Source organism: Canis lupus, chromosome 17, assembly GCF_048164855.1.
Source record: "Canis lupus baileyi chromosome 17, mCanLup2.hap1, whole genome shotgun sequence".
Lineage (NCBI taxonomy): Eukaryota > Metazoa > Chordata > Mammalia > Carnivora > Canidae > Canis > Canis lupus.
The window spans coordinates 16203767-16219923 of NC_132854.1; the positions used below are offsets into that span (position 1 = coordinate 16203767).

The 16157-nt window shown below is 41.3% G+C and overlaps 1 protein-coding gene across 2 annotated transcripts in view; it reads right to left on the reverse strand.

Annotated features, from left to right (window-relative positions):
• Positions 1-16157, reverse strand: part of GPC6 (glypican 6) — a 1088426-nt gene that overhangs the window by 15162 nt on the left and 1057107 nt on the right. For both annotated transcript variants that reach the window (XM_072782620.1, XM_072782621.1), the window contains one exon: positions 7007-7143. In XM_072782620.1, coding sequence (XP_072638721.1) covers positions 7007-7143 — 137 coding nt within the window. The remainder of the gene's footprint in view (positions 1-7006; positions 7144-16157) is intronic.

Below are 16157 nucleotides of genomic sequence, written 5' to 3' on the forward strand. Positions count from 1 at the left end.
TTTAAGTGGGTTTATATATTCTTGAAGACTGGTAAGCTAGAGTCTCCTGTGACATTAGGTACTTCAATGGGATGTGACCCTGAAATAGGGTCAAAGGTGAGAGACTGGCCCCAGACACCTGAGATTCTCTGAGACCAAGCAGTGCCCAGTATTCATGGGCAAGCCACTTAGTTACCCTATATGATTATATATATTTTTTATATTTACACAAATAATACTTACCTTGTTTCATAAGCTGCCATATGAGCTAAGGTATATGAAAATGCTTAAAAACTCTAATACACTATGCAACTCAATGCATTCTTATGAAAATGAAGTTCTTAACAAATGGCTCCTTAGATGCCAAACTTGTTTCTTAGGAGTGGCTGACCACAGCAGAAGTTGGACTTGTAAAGCCTGGACTCCTGTACAGAAGAATGATTTGTTGTGGCTTTCCTCCAGCTGGAGAGCACGTGGCATGAAACGGTTTGGGGACCCTTGGAGGAGACATAGCTCATTGGTTGCAGCAGTGAGCAGACGCTAAATTCTTTGACTTTGACCTCTTTGCTCATCGGCAGGATCCCCTTTATCTGTCCTTTCTTCATAGAACTGGAGGCAGCAAACTCTGGCATGGACAGGACAAATGATCCATGTGCCAGTTCTCAGGGCTGCTCAGTTGTTGACAGCAATGCACTTCTTCCCTCCTATTTGTAGCTGCATTTTCACCACTTGCTGGAGGCGTACGCAGCACCTCTCTCCCACAGGACAGCCAGCCTTCAAGGAGTCTTCCCTCCCAAGTGTGTGCAGAACAGAAGGATACGCTCAACAATGCTGGGTTTGTCAGCTTCCAGTTCCTTCCCAGGTGGATTTCCCACCTTTCTGAACGTGGTTGCCTGGCTGGGTATACATCAGATACTTTACAGTTCCTTAAAATGCAGCTCGAGTCCTTTGGGACATATTCTGCAATCAGACTAAAACAATGTTGTCCCGCCAGATCTGCCAAGTCACTGTCTTTGACAGATTTCTCATCACCACGCATCGTTTCAACCCTCTTCCATCTGCTCAAATGTACCCAGTCATGACTTGCTATTTCTTTGCTTAGTCAATCCACTCGGTGACTGGTGAGAGTGACTGATCTTCTTTCTAGATTTTTCTACTTTTCCTATTTCTTACAATTTACTGTATTTACCTCCTGGCCTGAGGAAAGATTTCCTTGGGGACACAGTTATTTCTGTGAGGATCAGGTGCCTTAAAAACCAGCAGAAACTCCCTGCAAATGCTCTGTTTCCAAACGGATCCAATTAATCCTCATCCTCAACCAGCGTCTTGTTCACCTCCTCCCAGAAGGCATTCTGAAGAAAGGACACAGTTGAGGGCTAGACACTGGCTTACAAGGAGTGGAAGCGGGAAGCTGCTTGCCAGTTTTATGAGGGGGGAGGAGGGAAGAATCTGGAAATCACGGAAAAAAACCTGACAGCTCTGGAGCAACATGTGTCCTGTCATGAAGTCCACGTGTTGTTGAGCGTGGCCTCTCCCAGGGCACTTTCATAGCCTTCCTCCTGCCTGTCCCATCATCTCCCATGCTGATCCTTCCTCTTTACCTCCTATGGCCTTAGAAAAAGAATCCCCAGGAAGAAAAAACAATCCTTGAAGATTGAGATGATGAAATTTGATGTAGTTATTGCCTCAAAAAGCAAGAACCTGCCTCTATAGGAGCCCAAAGGTAAGAGCCTATAGGAATACCATGAGGGTTTTATTTTTTTCTGTGGCTGCGACCTGACCAAGATCTCAAATGCAGATGCTAACCAAATACAAGTTGTATCTCCTTCTAAACCCATGCTTTCCTTCCTCCATCTTGTCATTCTTTTCCAGTTTCTTACCCACAGCTTGTCTTGGCCACCTGGCTGCTTTCACTGTCCTTCTCAGGGATGATAGATGACCGCACATGTCCTTCTAGGGTCTCTGGGTTCACCCTGGGAGCTTTAGCAGGCCTAGACTTGTAACGCACACCATGCTGCTTTAATTTTTTTCCCTTTGGCTTTCTAGATTATTATCGATTTCCCACCCTTACTTACTACCTTCCTTTCGATTCCTATTTGAGTTGAGTCAGTGTTGCTGTGTCTTCTTTCATTTCTCTCTAAGAATTTGCTTACTTAAGTGAGAAATGCAAGAAGTTACCTTTGCAAACTTAACTTTCCTTTGGGTCACTGAGGGCGCCTCCTAGGCTGCTTTCCTTGAGTGGCAGATGCTGCTGAGAATTCTGAGAATTCTTTGTTAGTTTTTCTGATAGTGGAGGATGTGAATCTGAGTACTAACTGTGCACACAGAATGTTTGTATCCTCCCTCCAAGATCCATATGTTGAAGCCCTAACTCCCAATGTGATGATATTAGGAAGTGGGGCCTTTGGGAGGTGATTAGTTTTAGGCGAGGGTGTACGTAGACACCACCCCCGTGATGAGATTATTGCCCGAAGAAGAAGAGATTAGAACCCTCTTTCTCTGTCCTCACATGGCAGAGAGAGAGAGACAGAGAGAGAGAGACAGAGAGAGAGAGAGAGCAGTTGTCCACAAGCCAGGAAATGGGTTCTCACTGCAACCCCACCCTGTTGGCACCCTGATCTTGGCCTCTAGAGGCTCTACTTAGAGCCTCTAGACTATGAGAAATTCATTTCTGTTTAATCCACCCAGACTATGGCGTTTTTGTCATTACAAACAATGAATCAAAGTATCCTTCCTTAGCCCATAGGGCATCTCATCAGCAACCAGAGGTTTGTGTGGACAATATCCCTCACTGTAAAGGCTGTGCAGAATTTCCAACTTAAAATTCTCTCTTGATGCACACACAAAGCCTAAGCAATTCCTTGTCGAGATGGCTTCAGCCTGGCCCGTGCTCGGGTTGTCTTTAGTGGCTGCCGTTACCGTTGTGCTATGTGACCTCCTCCTTCTCGTTGCCACTGTTGTTTTTCATAGAAGGAAAGCCCCATTAAAGGAAGCATTGGGGTATACGTGGAGGCAAAAGGAAAACAACAAATTGTTACACGCTCCTCAAAGTACGTGCGTGAACTGAAAAAGGGAGTATCTTACATGTTAATAGGAGCTTAAAGTAGGGCTGCCAGATCAAACTACAGGATTGCCCGTTAAATCTGAATTTTAGATAAGCAATGAATCCTTTTTGAAGGATAAGTGTGTTCTATTCGGTGTCTGGTGTTATGCACTAAATTTGGAAACTCTGTGTTAGCTCCTTACTGCTCCAAGTGTGGTCCCGGAATCCACAACTGCACATCCCGAGGCTTGTTAGAAATGCAGAATCTCAGGTCCCACCCCAGGCTTACTTAGTCTGAATCTGCATTTTCCACAAGCTCCCCCAAGACTTTAGCCTGCACGTTAACATTTGAGAAGCACTGTTTTAGAATTTACAAACTGTTTTCAAAGACTTGATTGCACTGGTCTTTAAATTGTCCTGATAGCTTGGCAAGGGACAGGGAAGCCGGGATGAGCTTCTCTTGACAACCAGACTTTTTGATGAAACGGAGACTTAAATGCTGACAAGTCATCAGCACACCTGCAATTTCCCCCCTTCGAGGGGCACAGATTCCTCCTTGCACCTCCCTTCCTATTTCCAGACCACTTAGCTACTGAAGCAGAGTGAGATCTGCCAGCGATGGCTCACTGGCTGATGGTGGGAGCAGGAAGATGAAGGCAGGTTCTTATCCTAGAGGAGCCACTGCTCCCAGATCCTTGACCCTCTCAACACAGCAGATTCACCCAGTGGCCTCCATAGTGGCCACATCTCTGTGTATCCTGCTCTATTTAAAGTCACCATCAGTGTCAGCAGGTGCCATTCATTTAGTAATGGCTCTTTGGAAAATACCGTACCCTGGAAGAAATGGACAGACATATAGGTGGTAGGAGTTATTTTGACCTCAGATATGTTAACCTGTGAAACAGGTATGCTCCTGAACCAAAGAAGTATGGTAAAGAGCTGTGGGGTAGAATTCAGAAAATAGTAGGGAGAAATATGGGTGTTGGAAGATAAGCCAGATCAAATGTTTAGGTAGGAGGAGAGGGCACTGGGTGTGGGTGTGCATGGAAGAATGTGGCTGTAAGAGTCGGATGGATAAAACATAAACAGAGGAAGAAATGCCTGGGCTCTATCAGTAGCCTCATCAAGCAGGCTTAAGTTAGAAACTCCAGGCCATGACAAGCTCTCTCAGTGCTAATAGGCACCTCTGTTCCACAATCCATTAACAGTCGATAGAATTTTTTTAAATCAAGGTTCTGGTTCTTTGATAAGAAAAACCCTTTCTTTCTCTCTTTCTTTCTTTCTTTCTTTCTTTCTTTCTTTCTTTCTTTCTTTCTTTCTTTCTTTCTTTCTTTTTTTCTTTCTTTCTTTCTTTCTTTCTTTCTTTCTTTCTTTCTTTCTTTCTTTCTTTCTTTCTTTCTTTCCTTTTCTTTCTTCCTTTCTTTTTCTTTCTTTCTCTCTCTCTCTCTTTCTTTTTACAAGCATCCCAAGCTTTTAAGAAGGCCTATTATCTGAAAATCTATACTTCAAACGTAGGGAAAAATAGGTTATTACCTGCATTACAAGTGGATTTTTCAGCCTACAAAGTAGTTCAGTGGAATTTTAAAAAATCCTCTCATGTGTTCCTAGATCAATTAATACTTGGGTGAGAATGAGAAGAAAGCTTCAATTACATTTAATTCAACAAGTCTTTATTGGTTATCTACTTCCTATGCTATTAAATATAAAGTTATTAAGATTTCATTGCAGTGGAAGAATTTTTAAAAAGGAACTAAAAGAAACTATGAAATTTTAAGTTTTCAATGGGAATATAGTTTGAGTCACAAATATTTGACAGCTTCATTTTTTAAAAATAGTATATGGATTAGATTCTGGAATATCCTTGTAAATGATTTTATTGCATTAAATTTGATCATTTCACTCACCTGCATAAATTCCCCTAGTGGGTTCCTATTGACCTAGGGTAAAATTCAAATCTGGTCCCTAAGTACTGATCCGGGTGGTTCTCCACCTATGCTGTCCTTTCCCAAGCCTACAGTGCAACAACATGGCCCTTGAAGTCCTCTCTCCAGCCATTGTGCTTTCTATTGGTTGAGAGACATCACTGCTATCATACAGTACTTAATTCACGGAGCCTTGTACAGTGCCTGGGCAGAGGGAGTGCTTAATAACATTGCAGATGGACAGAGGAACTGAATGAATGAATGTAGGTCTACTAAATCTTTTATAGAGCTAAGATCTATTTCATTTGTTCTCCTAACCTCAGAAAGAAAATATTTAGCAGCCATTTGTTTTAGAGGAAGGAGGATATTGACATGAAAAGAATACTGGGCTAGGATTTGGGAGATTTCTAGCTTTCACCCTTGCTAGTTAGACTAATTGTTCATCCACCTGGTTCCTGATCTGCACAGTGAGAAATTCGGCTAAACTTGGTCTCCCATGGCTCTGACTTTAATGGTCGCCAACTTCCCATTCTTTTTCTTGGTGGAGTGTATGTAGTCCCCTCCCCAACTCCTACCTGCGATAATTCTTTATCTTTCCTTTTGTGTATGCACTAATAGCCAGCAACCTGTGTAACCATGGGAATGTAGTTCAAAACACAGCCTTGATTTCAGCCAAGGCTGAAAGGTAAACACAGATGGGTAACAGAGCAGCTCAGAAAATCAACCACTTTATTCATTAGGCCATCTGGTCATCCTTTACAGTGTCTTTCTGTACAATGATTAGGAAAAGACACATTAGAAGTCATTAAATTTCACAGATGAATTTGCTGGCCAAAGGTCTCCTTCCTACAAGACCAGACACTGATAAATTACTAAGCATTTTTGAGGGGCATGTTGTTGATAGGACAAATATCTGTCTACGCTCATGATCTAAGATTTGGACATTGATATTTTGGAGCATCTTGAAATGATTACAGCTCTTTCTATAGCTGTCTTGTTTTTGCCTCGCTAAGCTCTCCCCAGTATGGCTAATAATATCATTACTGATAGATGCTAAAAAATTCAACTCAGCAGTGTGAGAAATAACACCTAATGAGCACCTCACTTGCACCCCTGCTTACCTTCTGCAGTTTCTTCTGAACTTAATATCCATGTAACTTTCAGTTTCCTTTTGATCACAGTTGCTTCATCTGCTTGAAAACCCCCACCAAGGCCCAGAACAGATCCCTCCCCCCTTAACTTCTCCACCTGCTGGCCAATCCCCAAAGATTCCTTGAGTCCAATTTACCAGCTGCTCTGCCCACCTGCACCCTCGCTGAGGCGTGCTCGGGCAGTCTCCTCTCCCGGTGTCCTGCCCTGCTTGCCAACTCCCAGCCAGTTCTCCTGTCCAACTCCTCCACCCTATGAAAACTCAGGCCAACCCCATTTCCGGGCTGAATTAAGAAATTCAGAAATTCTATATCAAGTGCAGGAGGACTGGGCAGCAGAGCAGCAGGATGAAAACAGAGCCATCACTCATCAGGAGATCCCAGTGGGATTTTTCAAGGCAGGGAACCTACGAGAACACTTTCCCGGCTGCCCCTTGCTCATTTCTTTTTCCCTTACCCTTTCAATGAGCACATCAAAAATTGTTTTTCTCCAAGGGTGAAAAATATTACAGTTGAACTTTCACTTCCTGCTTAACTTGTGATGGAAAGAACAGTAAGCCATGCACATTTAACTATGGATAAAAATAGCTTTGCTGTCTTAAAGTCATTAAGTGAACATAAAAGGCGCTTTGTGATCTCAGGATATCCGTAACCTGGCATCTGTCACCATTCCTCCGTCCTTATCCAGAAGCGAGCATTCAGAACAAGGATTCCACGCTTAATGGCACCTTGAGAGTAAGTGCTCCCAGGTGCCCATCAAACCTGTCACTCTGAACAGCTGTCGCTAAGTGACGACTTGTCCCTCCACCCTCTGCTGCTTTTTGCATAAACAGGCCTGTTAGGGTTGTGCCAGGAGAGCCTTCCAGGGCTGGATGCACAATGCCTCAACTACCAGAAGAGCGAGTCACCCTCACCTGGCTTTGCTGTGCCCATTCCAGCACTCTTCTTCATTGGACGTGCCTGCTGTCATGCTCTCATCCTTGCAGATGGTGTAGGGTAACGTCGACCAGACCTTTTTAGAGAGCTTCAGTTTCTCTTTTATGTCTGTGACCTGATCAAGAAAGCAAGGAAAGAGAGTGAATATTCTCCCCAGGTGTCCCCCATTTCTACACAAAGACACAACACAGGTGAAAGTTAGAGGATCTGTGATAGGACGAGCACAAACTCAATCAGTTGGAAGAGAGAGAGAGACACCATGCTGCAGGATTTATTGCTCAGGCAAGCCTCCCTACCTCCTCCCTCAATCTTCCTCTAGCTTCTGGCAGAGAGTTCTCAGGTAATTGGCTTTTGTTTTCCATCATCTCTGTCCTCCCATGCTTTGAATTAAAAACTTACAAAGCATCTCAACTGGTTTCAAATCCCTCTCTGGCTGGAAGAAATAGGTGTTCCCTATTGCAGATTCCCTAAATATATTCTTTAGAATTCATTTGCTTGGATGTCAGATAAATGCACTGAAACAGGGGACTGAGAGAGAAAATGCTTTCCCCAATGGTCTATTTGTTTCCATAAGAAATAAATATTGTCACTAATTCAACTGCTGGTAACCTCTGCTCTTAACCAATGGACAGGCTCATACAGCACACACTTGGATAGTGAGAGGCAATCCAAACCCACGTAAACATCTCTATAGCAAGAAGAGAAAAGTCATTCCGAATATAGGTAAGCGTAAAACCCATAGTCCTTTGGATGGCAGGGAAAAGCTTAGTAACCTCAACTTTAGTGTTTTCAGGCTCAGCACTGACTTTTCACCTGCAGAAAGAATGGAGACAAGGATTCAGTACCATTTTGGTTCCAAAATTGACACCTAGGTTCCTGCAGTCACAACTATGATTTTCTATTTTGCCTATGTGAACATTGGGAAAGTCTATGGATGGTTGAAATGCATTTGGTATAGGTTGGCAGAATTACGGCAGAGTTATGTTCCCCCATATTCATATGCTGAAATCCTAACACAGAGGCATGCATCAAGGTATGACAATGTGGAGAGAGGATAGAAGACATCTACCTACAAGCAAGGGGAGAGGCCTGGAAAAGAAGCCCTCCTTCACAGCCTCAGAAAAAAACAATCCTGCTGACATCTTGGTTTGGGACTTCTAGCCTCCAGAGCCAAGAGACAATAAAGTTCTGTTCTTTAAGCCACCCTGCGTGTGGTATGTGGCTACAGCAGCTCTAGCGTACCTACACAGCATTGTAGAAGGGACAGCCACTGAGACTTAATGGCATCATGTGTTTGCGATCCATTGCCTTTGGAAATAAAGTATTCTCTGTTTACTGTGGAAGGAGTGTAGAGTTTTAGAAAACAATTCTGAAGATCTTTTTTGACGTTTAATAGTAAACAGAAAGGAATGTGGGATCTGTGTCCCAATCATGTTTCTCAATAGTTCCAGATTTATACAGTCTTTGGACCTTGCTTCCTGTGATTCTGATGACAAGAGGCTTTGGTACTGAGAAATATCTGCTCATTCACAAAGGGCTGAAGATGGCCAGAATACTGAATTTGAGACCCTGGTACACACCCTTAAACAGAGTGATGTTACCTTTGTTTTAGAACATGAAAATAATCCATGAGTAGTGATATTCCAAGAAGTAGCTTACACACAAGAAATATTTAGGATGGCCTGAGACCTGCACTCTCTGATTTCCCCCATTGATTCTGACTTTGGTCCATGGGCTACCCTAACCCTGGCTCTCCTTCCAGCCAGTCTGACTGGGTAAAGAGTTTTGCAGTGAGAGCTAGTCCTTCTTTGCTATCACTTTAGGCACAGATGAGTGTGCGTGTTTTATTTGCTTTGTATTTTTTACTTGAAAGACATGTGGCCATTTCTATCCAGCTGTAGATAGATTCACATTCTGTTTATCAATTACAAAAAGCCACAATCCCCAAAAGCCAACTAATAAATGTTGAAAGAGTGACAGAAAAATCACCATTCTGCAACCATCATAGTAATAATTGATATCAGCAAGTGTTATCTATAGATGAGTCCCTCTCAAAAGATATTGGAGTCCTAACCACAGTACCAGTGAATGTGACTTTATTGGGAAATGGAGCTGTTGCAGAAAATCAGGTTAAAATGGAATCATCTGGGTCAGCTCTACTCCAATATGACTTTGTCCTTATAAAAAGGGGGAACTTAGGCACAGAGACAGATATACATAGGGAGAATGCCATGTGAAGATGAAGGCATGGATCAAGGTGATGAATCTACAATCCAAGGAACTTTAAAGATTGCCAGCAATCTGCCAGAAGTTAGCAAAGAGTCAGGGAACAGATTCACCCTCACACTCCCAGAAGGAACCAACTCTGCTAACACCTTGATCTTAGACTTCTAACCTCTTAACTGTGAGACAGTAAATCTGTTATAAGCTGCCCACTTGGTGATACTTTGTTATAGCAGCCCTAACAAACTAGTACAAAATACATTGGGTGGAAGTTTGATGGGGCCTAGGAGGTTTACACAATCTCAAAGTGTTCCCCCACAGATACTTATTATTGCAAAAGGAAAGCTGGTCACTCTACAGTGAAGAAATTGGGCAGGCTCCCACCTTAACCAAGTGATCAAAGTAGTGGGACAAAGTGACTTGGGCTTCCTCCAGATGTGACGTGACAAGAAGGACACATTACTTATGTAGTTAAAATTCATAATCCAGATCCAATCATGAGGACTCATTAGATAAACACAATGTCCAGGCTAATGAACATTCTATGAGACAACTGGCTTGTACACTTCAAAAATGTCAGTCAAAGACAAGACACAGCTGAATACTTCTTTTAGATTAAGAAGAATAAGACACATGACATTCAAATGCAGTATATGATTTTGGATTGCACACTAGATTGGAGAAATAATTGCCAGAAAGGATATTATGGAGATAGTTGGCGAAACTTGAATGTTGACTCTATATTAAATAATATTTTATTGGTGTTGAATTTTCTGAATACGAGCTCATATCATGCTCATAAAGGAGAATGTTCTTAGGAGATACATGCTGGACTATTCAGAGTTAAAGGGTTATGCTCCCACAACTTACTCTAGAATGATTCAGGAATCATCATTATCACCATCACATAGATGTTTAGAGATAGAGCAAGATAGCAAATGTGACAAAATTTTTTAAAGATTTATTTACTTATTTGAGATACAGAGAGAGAGAACACATGTGCACATGAGAAGGAGGACGGGTAGAGGGCAAGAATCTTTCTGCTGAGTGAGGAGCCTGATGGAGGGCTCCATCCCACGATCCATGAAATCATGACCTGAGCTGAAACTATGATTTGGATGCTCAACTGACTGAGCCACCCAGGTGCCCTGCAAATGCGGCAAATTCTTAATGGTGAATGAATCTAGATGGGAGTGTGCAATTTTTTTTAAATGCAATTTTTCAGTACATTTGAGTTTTTTTCAAAATAAAACCTGTCAAAAATAAAACCCTTCACTTGATTTGTTCTGCAAGGTGCCACATTGGTGGTGTCCCTCACCTTTGCAACCTGGGCTATCACCACTAAGCTACTCATTCTCACAGTTCTTAAACACGAACTCCAGAAAAAGAAACAGGCATTACATATTCATAATTAATTGAGAAAACTGTCACTAGCTTCAGTACTGAAATACTGTAAGGTATATTCCATTCCATAATAAAGTACACTGGGAATGACCATTCTCTTTTCTGCTTATTTAATGCTAAGATCCCACCTTTACACTGTGGGAATCTGAACCAAACATATATGTATTCGGAGACACAGAGAAAGAATAAAATGGCATGATGTCTCACCGATATCTCCTCTTTTGAGTCTTGCAAAATTTCACTGCATATATTATGCTGCTCACTCTTTAAATCATACTCAAGCATTGTCTCTTTCAAGGAGCATCTCTGGTCTTCCAGTTAGTTAGATTCAACTTTCTGTGTCCACGGTGCCCTGTTCATGATTTTAAGTACTGATTACTCTAATTTTGTAATTGGCTTACTTCTCTGATTCTAAGGTCACCAGCTTCTTGACACAGGTACAGGGTTCTAACTTGTCATCCTCAGTGCTTGTCATACCCACGTCGGGCTCCCTGCACGGAGCCTACTTCTCCCTCTGCCTCTCTCTCTCTCTGTCTCTCTCTCTCTCTCTGACATGAATAAATAAAATCTTTAAAAAAAAAAAAAAACAACTGGGAAGTCCTGGCAAACGAAGACAGGTTGGTCACACATGTGTTAGCACGTGGTAGGTGCTCAATAGATAAATAGATTTCATTATCTCAATCTATTACAAGGCAGCAGACAATCTTGCTAACACAAAATAGTGTGGTTCCACAAAGTGCACTCATGTTAAAAGGTCAGGAGGAAAGGTGGGTTGTATCTAGCTAAGTGAAGAGTGTGGGGTCCTCTCTGAGTCACCACAGGACACTTTATAATCAGGTCGTGTTCACTGTGGCATTGCAGTAGCCAGGCGTTTTCACTGAGTGATTGGAGGACATAACAGCAAAACAGCAGCAAGAGATGCAAATGCGATTTTAACATTCTGCATGGAAACATCGGCCAATTCACTTTCAGCCGAGGGTGGTGATGCAGACAAGCTGAAAAAAAGGGACCCTATTAGACACTAGAGAGGCACATGCCTTTGATTCCAAAGATATCCAAATGATTGCAGTTTGTTTTTCAGTATCAAGCAAGTTTTTCATTCCTTACACGATTTAGAAATATTTTCTCTTATTCTCTTATATTTATCTTTTTAAAAAAGATTTTATTTACTTATTCATGACAGACAAACAGAGAGAGAGAGGCAGAGACACAGGCAGAGGGAGAAGCAGGCCACATGCAGGGAATCCGATGTGGGACTCGATCCCAGGACTCTGGGATCATGCCCTGAGCCGAAGGCAGATGCTCAACCGCTGAGCCACACAGGCGTCCCTCTTATATTTATGTCTGAATAATGTGTGTGAATACATTGTGGTAGCCCCAGATTTGAGTTGTTCTTACACTTTTCTTCCTGGAAACTAGAGTGCATACAACAGGGAGCTAAGCTTTCCACTAGCAAGAACTGTTGATAAAAATGTGTCACTGAAGTATAGGGTATCTTAGTTCGCTACTAATGAAGACTTGATCAGAACAAAGATCTGGACTCAAATAAGGAGTTTGCAGCAATGTCTTTCAGCTTCCCACATAAGCTATTCCTGGACAAATTAACTTTTGCAAATACTTGCAAGTTATATTTACCATTTGTCCTGTCTTATGTTCATAATGCTGGAATATTAGTAATACCAGTAATACCTGAATATTACATGTTTCACATCTATGCCCCTGAGGGATTTTGAAAGTCAACTTCTGTCATGCCGCAGGCCTCTGATCAAAATACACACTGTTGGCGGCCACCAGGAAAATATGGCTCTCTTCTAGGACTTGTCTGGAGTTTACTCTGATCTCTGATAATTTCAATTCCTAGCTCCAGTCAAAGCATTGACTCTTTGTTGAAGGCTTGTCAGAAGGTCAATGACTACTTAACTAGAGGAAGATAGTGCTACCATTATCATACCCACCTTTCCAGAACTGCAAAATTAGACAAAAGAGGGAGGAAGCTGACAACGTGGAATAGATTGCCAAAACAAAGGGATTAGCAAAACCGAAGAGCAGAAAGGATGATCCAAGTACTGGCATCTGACAATTCCATTTAAGAAATGATCTCGTCCCAAATACTAAACTTGAATTTCATCAAGACTCTGAATTACCAAGTTCCAATTTACAGGAAATACTTGGCAGTATAGGGCCAAGCAAAGTAATGCAATACATACATGATCAGTCATATTCAGTGTGTGGGATATTGTATAAGAAAACCAGCTTCAACTCTTCAAAAGAGGTAAAAACTGTAGAAAGGCAGAAAGACCGTCCTAGAAGAAAAGAAACTAAAAATGTTACAACCTGATGCTACATGTGGACTGGAAGTACTGGTTATAAGAAAGAGTTTTGAGAAAATTGGAGAATTTTGAATACAGAATAGGTAGTACATGATACTACTGAATTACCAATAATATTCTTTTTTAAAAAAGATTATTATTTATTTATTCATGAGAGACACAGAGAGGCAGAGACATAGGCAGAGGGAGAAGCAGGCTCCCTGTGGGGAGCTTGATGCGGGACTCTATCCCAGGACCCGGGGATCACAACCTGAGCTGAAGGCAGGTGCTCAACTACTGAGCCACCAGGCGTCCCACCAATAATATTCTTCAGTGTAATCATGGTACCGTGTTTATGCAGGAGACCATCTTTTCCTTTAAAAGATTTATGTTGAGATATTTAGGAATAAAGTGTTATTTCATTTTTTACTTACTTGAAAATAGCAAAAAAATCAACCATCAGTTTGTCTACATGAGAGGTATATGGGTGTTCATTTTATTATTTATTTTCAACCACCTCAGTATTTTTTGGAAAAGTTAAAAATAATGAAAAGTTGGGAAAAGAAATGAGACTTTGTTTTTGGGAGATATGGTGTTTAAGAGCCTTGCTGAATTTGGCAGAGGGCAGTAACTGACAAAGCAGTTGGGAGCTGAGTGCGATCTGTCACTGGGCTAAAGCACTCATGTGCAATCCTCAACTCTGTGCTGATGTATTATCATTATACCGTTTGGGAATGGGAAATGGGGTCTTGAGAGGTAAAAAAAACTTGTCCCGCATCAGGTAAATGGTAGCCATGAGATTCAAAATCAAGTGTAGGCTTCAGAGTTGTTATTTTTCGCCAGCAGGCTTAAGAAGGACATGTCCTATAGCCATCGTCTCTGGAGCATGTGTGTTGGGTTGTTGGTGGAGGTATGTATCCACCCCTGTGGTCTGCAAGATGATTCAATGTGATTCAGGGTAAAAACAAGAGAAATTCTATTTTTACTTTTTAAATATAAAAAATAAGAGGAATTAAGTTTTCCTAATATTTAATTGATCTATAAATTGATATGTCTCTTAATTGGTCCATATGGTGATGGCCATTTCTCAATTATCTTGTAAGACTTTTCCAGAGTGGAAAGGGGCTCATAGTGGCACCTCCCATTAGCTTGGTCCTGAGGTATTGAAATCTACTGCAGTTCACATGTCTTGGTTAAATGCACTTATGGATTAGATTATGTAGTTTTAACTAATTCATTAAATGGATGAGTGGCTTAAAATGAGTTCTGCAAAGAAACTTTGGATTTTGTTCATTTCAAACAGTGCAAGCACAATTGAAAAGCAATGAAATGGCAGACTTACTCTTGGTACATCGACAACATTACAAAATAAAATGAATAAAGGTTCTTTGTTTTACCTCTTTCTTCAAACGTTTCTACTTTTTGCATACCTTCATATGTTATAGAAAATACATTAGTTCAGTACTACTTATGTATAATTTATGCATAAACAGTTATAAATGCACTGAGGTCTATGATTCTGACTTTTTGCTCTTAGAGATATGAGATCCAAAGAATTCGGAGCTTGCCAATCTGTAGTAAAGGGACTGACACAATGTATTTTGAATCAGTGACTTAGCAAGCAAAAACATTCAATGAAATCAGTTTAATGAGATAGGAAAGTATAATTCAGAAAAAGTTCCATTGCATTGGTTAAAATAAGAAAAAGGCTTTTGTTGGTAGCTTCATTTATTAAACACTTCTTATGTGCCTTCTCTAAGTCAGGTTTTATGCTATACTCTGGGGATACAAATATGGCCAGTACATAGTCGTCACCCCTCAAGGGTTCCTAGTGTCCCTGTGTAGGAGTAGGAGAGGATAAACAGACATGGAGCAAATATGATCGGATTAAGCAAAGGGCTATGAGAGTACTGATACCAATTTGCCTGAAAATTTGTAGGGAAAATCATATTCCCTCTCAAGCAAATATGTCTTTGCTGATATTTGCTCTTTTGTGCCTACTGAATCTTGCCATGGGGACAATTTAGGAAACTGGATAATTAGTCATTTCTATTTAGAGGGATTAAAAACAAGAAATGCATCATGGTCCTCCAGGTTTTCACTTCCAACAATGGGATGATTTTATCCATCTAGAAGCCATTGCTTTTAGCCACTGCTCTGGTCTTCAGCTCCTCCTTTTGCCAAGGAGCATCTGTGCTTTCATGTTTCCCAGGGAACACCTGCTCTGCAGCAGAGCCTTGGTAAACAGTGCTGTGCATGTCCTGGGTATTTAAGAAATATTGGTTGAGTGAATAAATACATGAATAGCACTGCCGATTATCTGCTAAGGGAAGTAAGATTTCAAAAATGATCGATTATCTGCCAGCTACTGCCTTCTTGGATTTCCCTTTGGAGAATAAGGAAGACATGGACAAATTCTGCAGGCCTTCCAAAAATGTGCTTTCTCTTGACCTGATTATCCCCTGAGTGAGAGTGAGATCTCAGATGGCCCCTCCAATCCTCTAATTAGAATTCTAGCCTCCTGTCATCTCAAATGTCATTTTTGGTGTAATTTACACAAGTATGATGGAAGAGCCTTAGAGATCTCAAAGGCAATGCTGGTTTGGGGAAAAAACATGGGGATTTAAGTAAAAATGGAATGAATCCCAACTTAGGCAGTCTTTATAATCCTCATAAAGCTGTACCATTTCCAGTAACTTCCTTTCAGTTTTCTGAGCAAGTGACCTATTAAATACTGATTTGGGGTGTTTTTGAACTATTATTACCTTTGTCTCCTATGTGGATTCTTTGATGGGGCACATTTGATCTCCTCTAAGAGATTTTGCCCATGGCTCTCTATCTGCCTACCTAAGGCCCAAAGTCCATCTATGCTGGCCCTTTCATTTCTCCTGGATCTTTCCTGTGAAGTGTGAGAAGTGAACTATGAGATGGCCACCTGCTGTCCTTTGTCAGTCATGCCTACACCAGAATTCACTTCCCTGGGTACCTGTTGTGTGCACCTGGCCAGATGCCCTATTTGTTCGTGATTTCAGAAAGACTCCAGTGTACCTATTTCATCTGTGTGAAAACATAATGTAGCTGGATGTAAATAATATATACCATATCTTTAGAAAAAAGATGGTTAATATTTAAAGGACTATACACTAAATAATACATATTGAGGGGGAAAAACAATGTGAATATTTTATAGGCT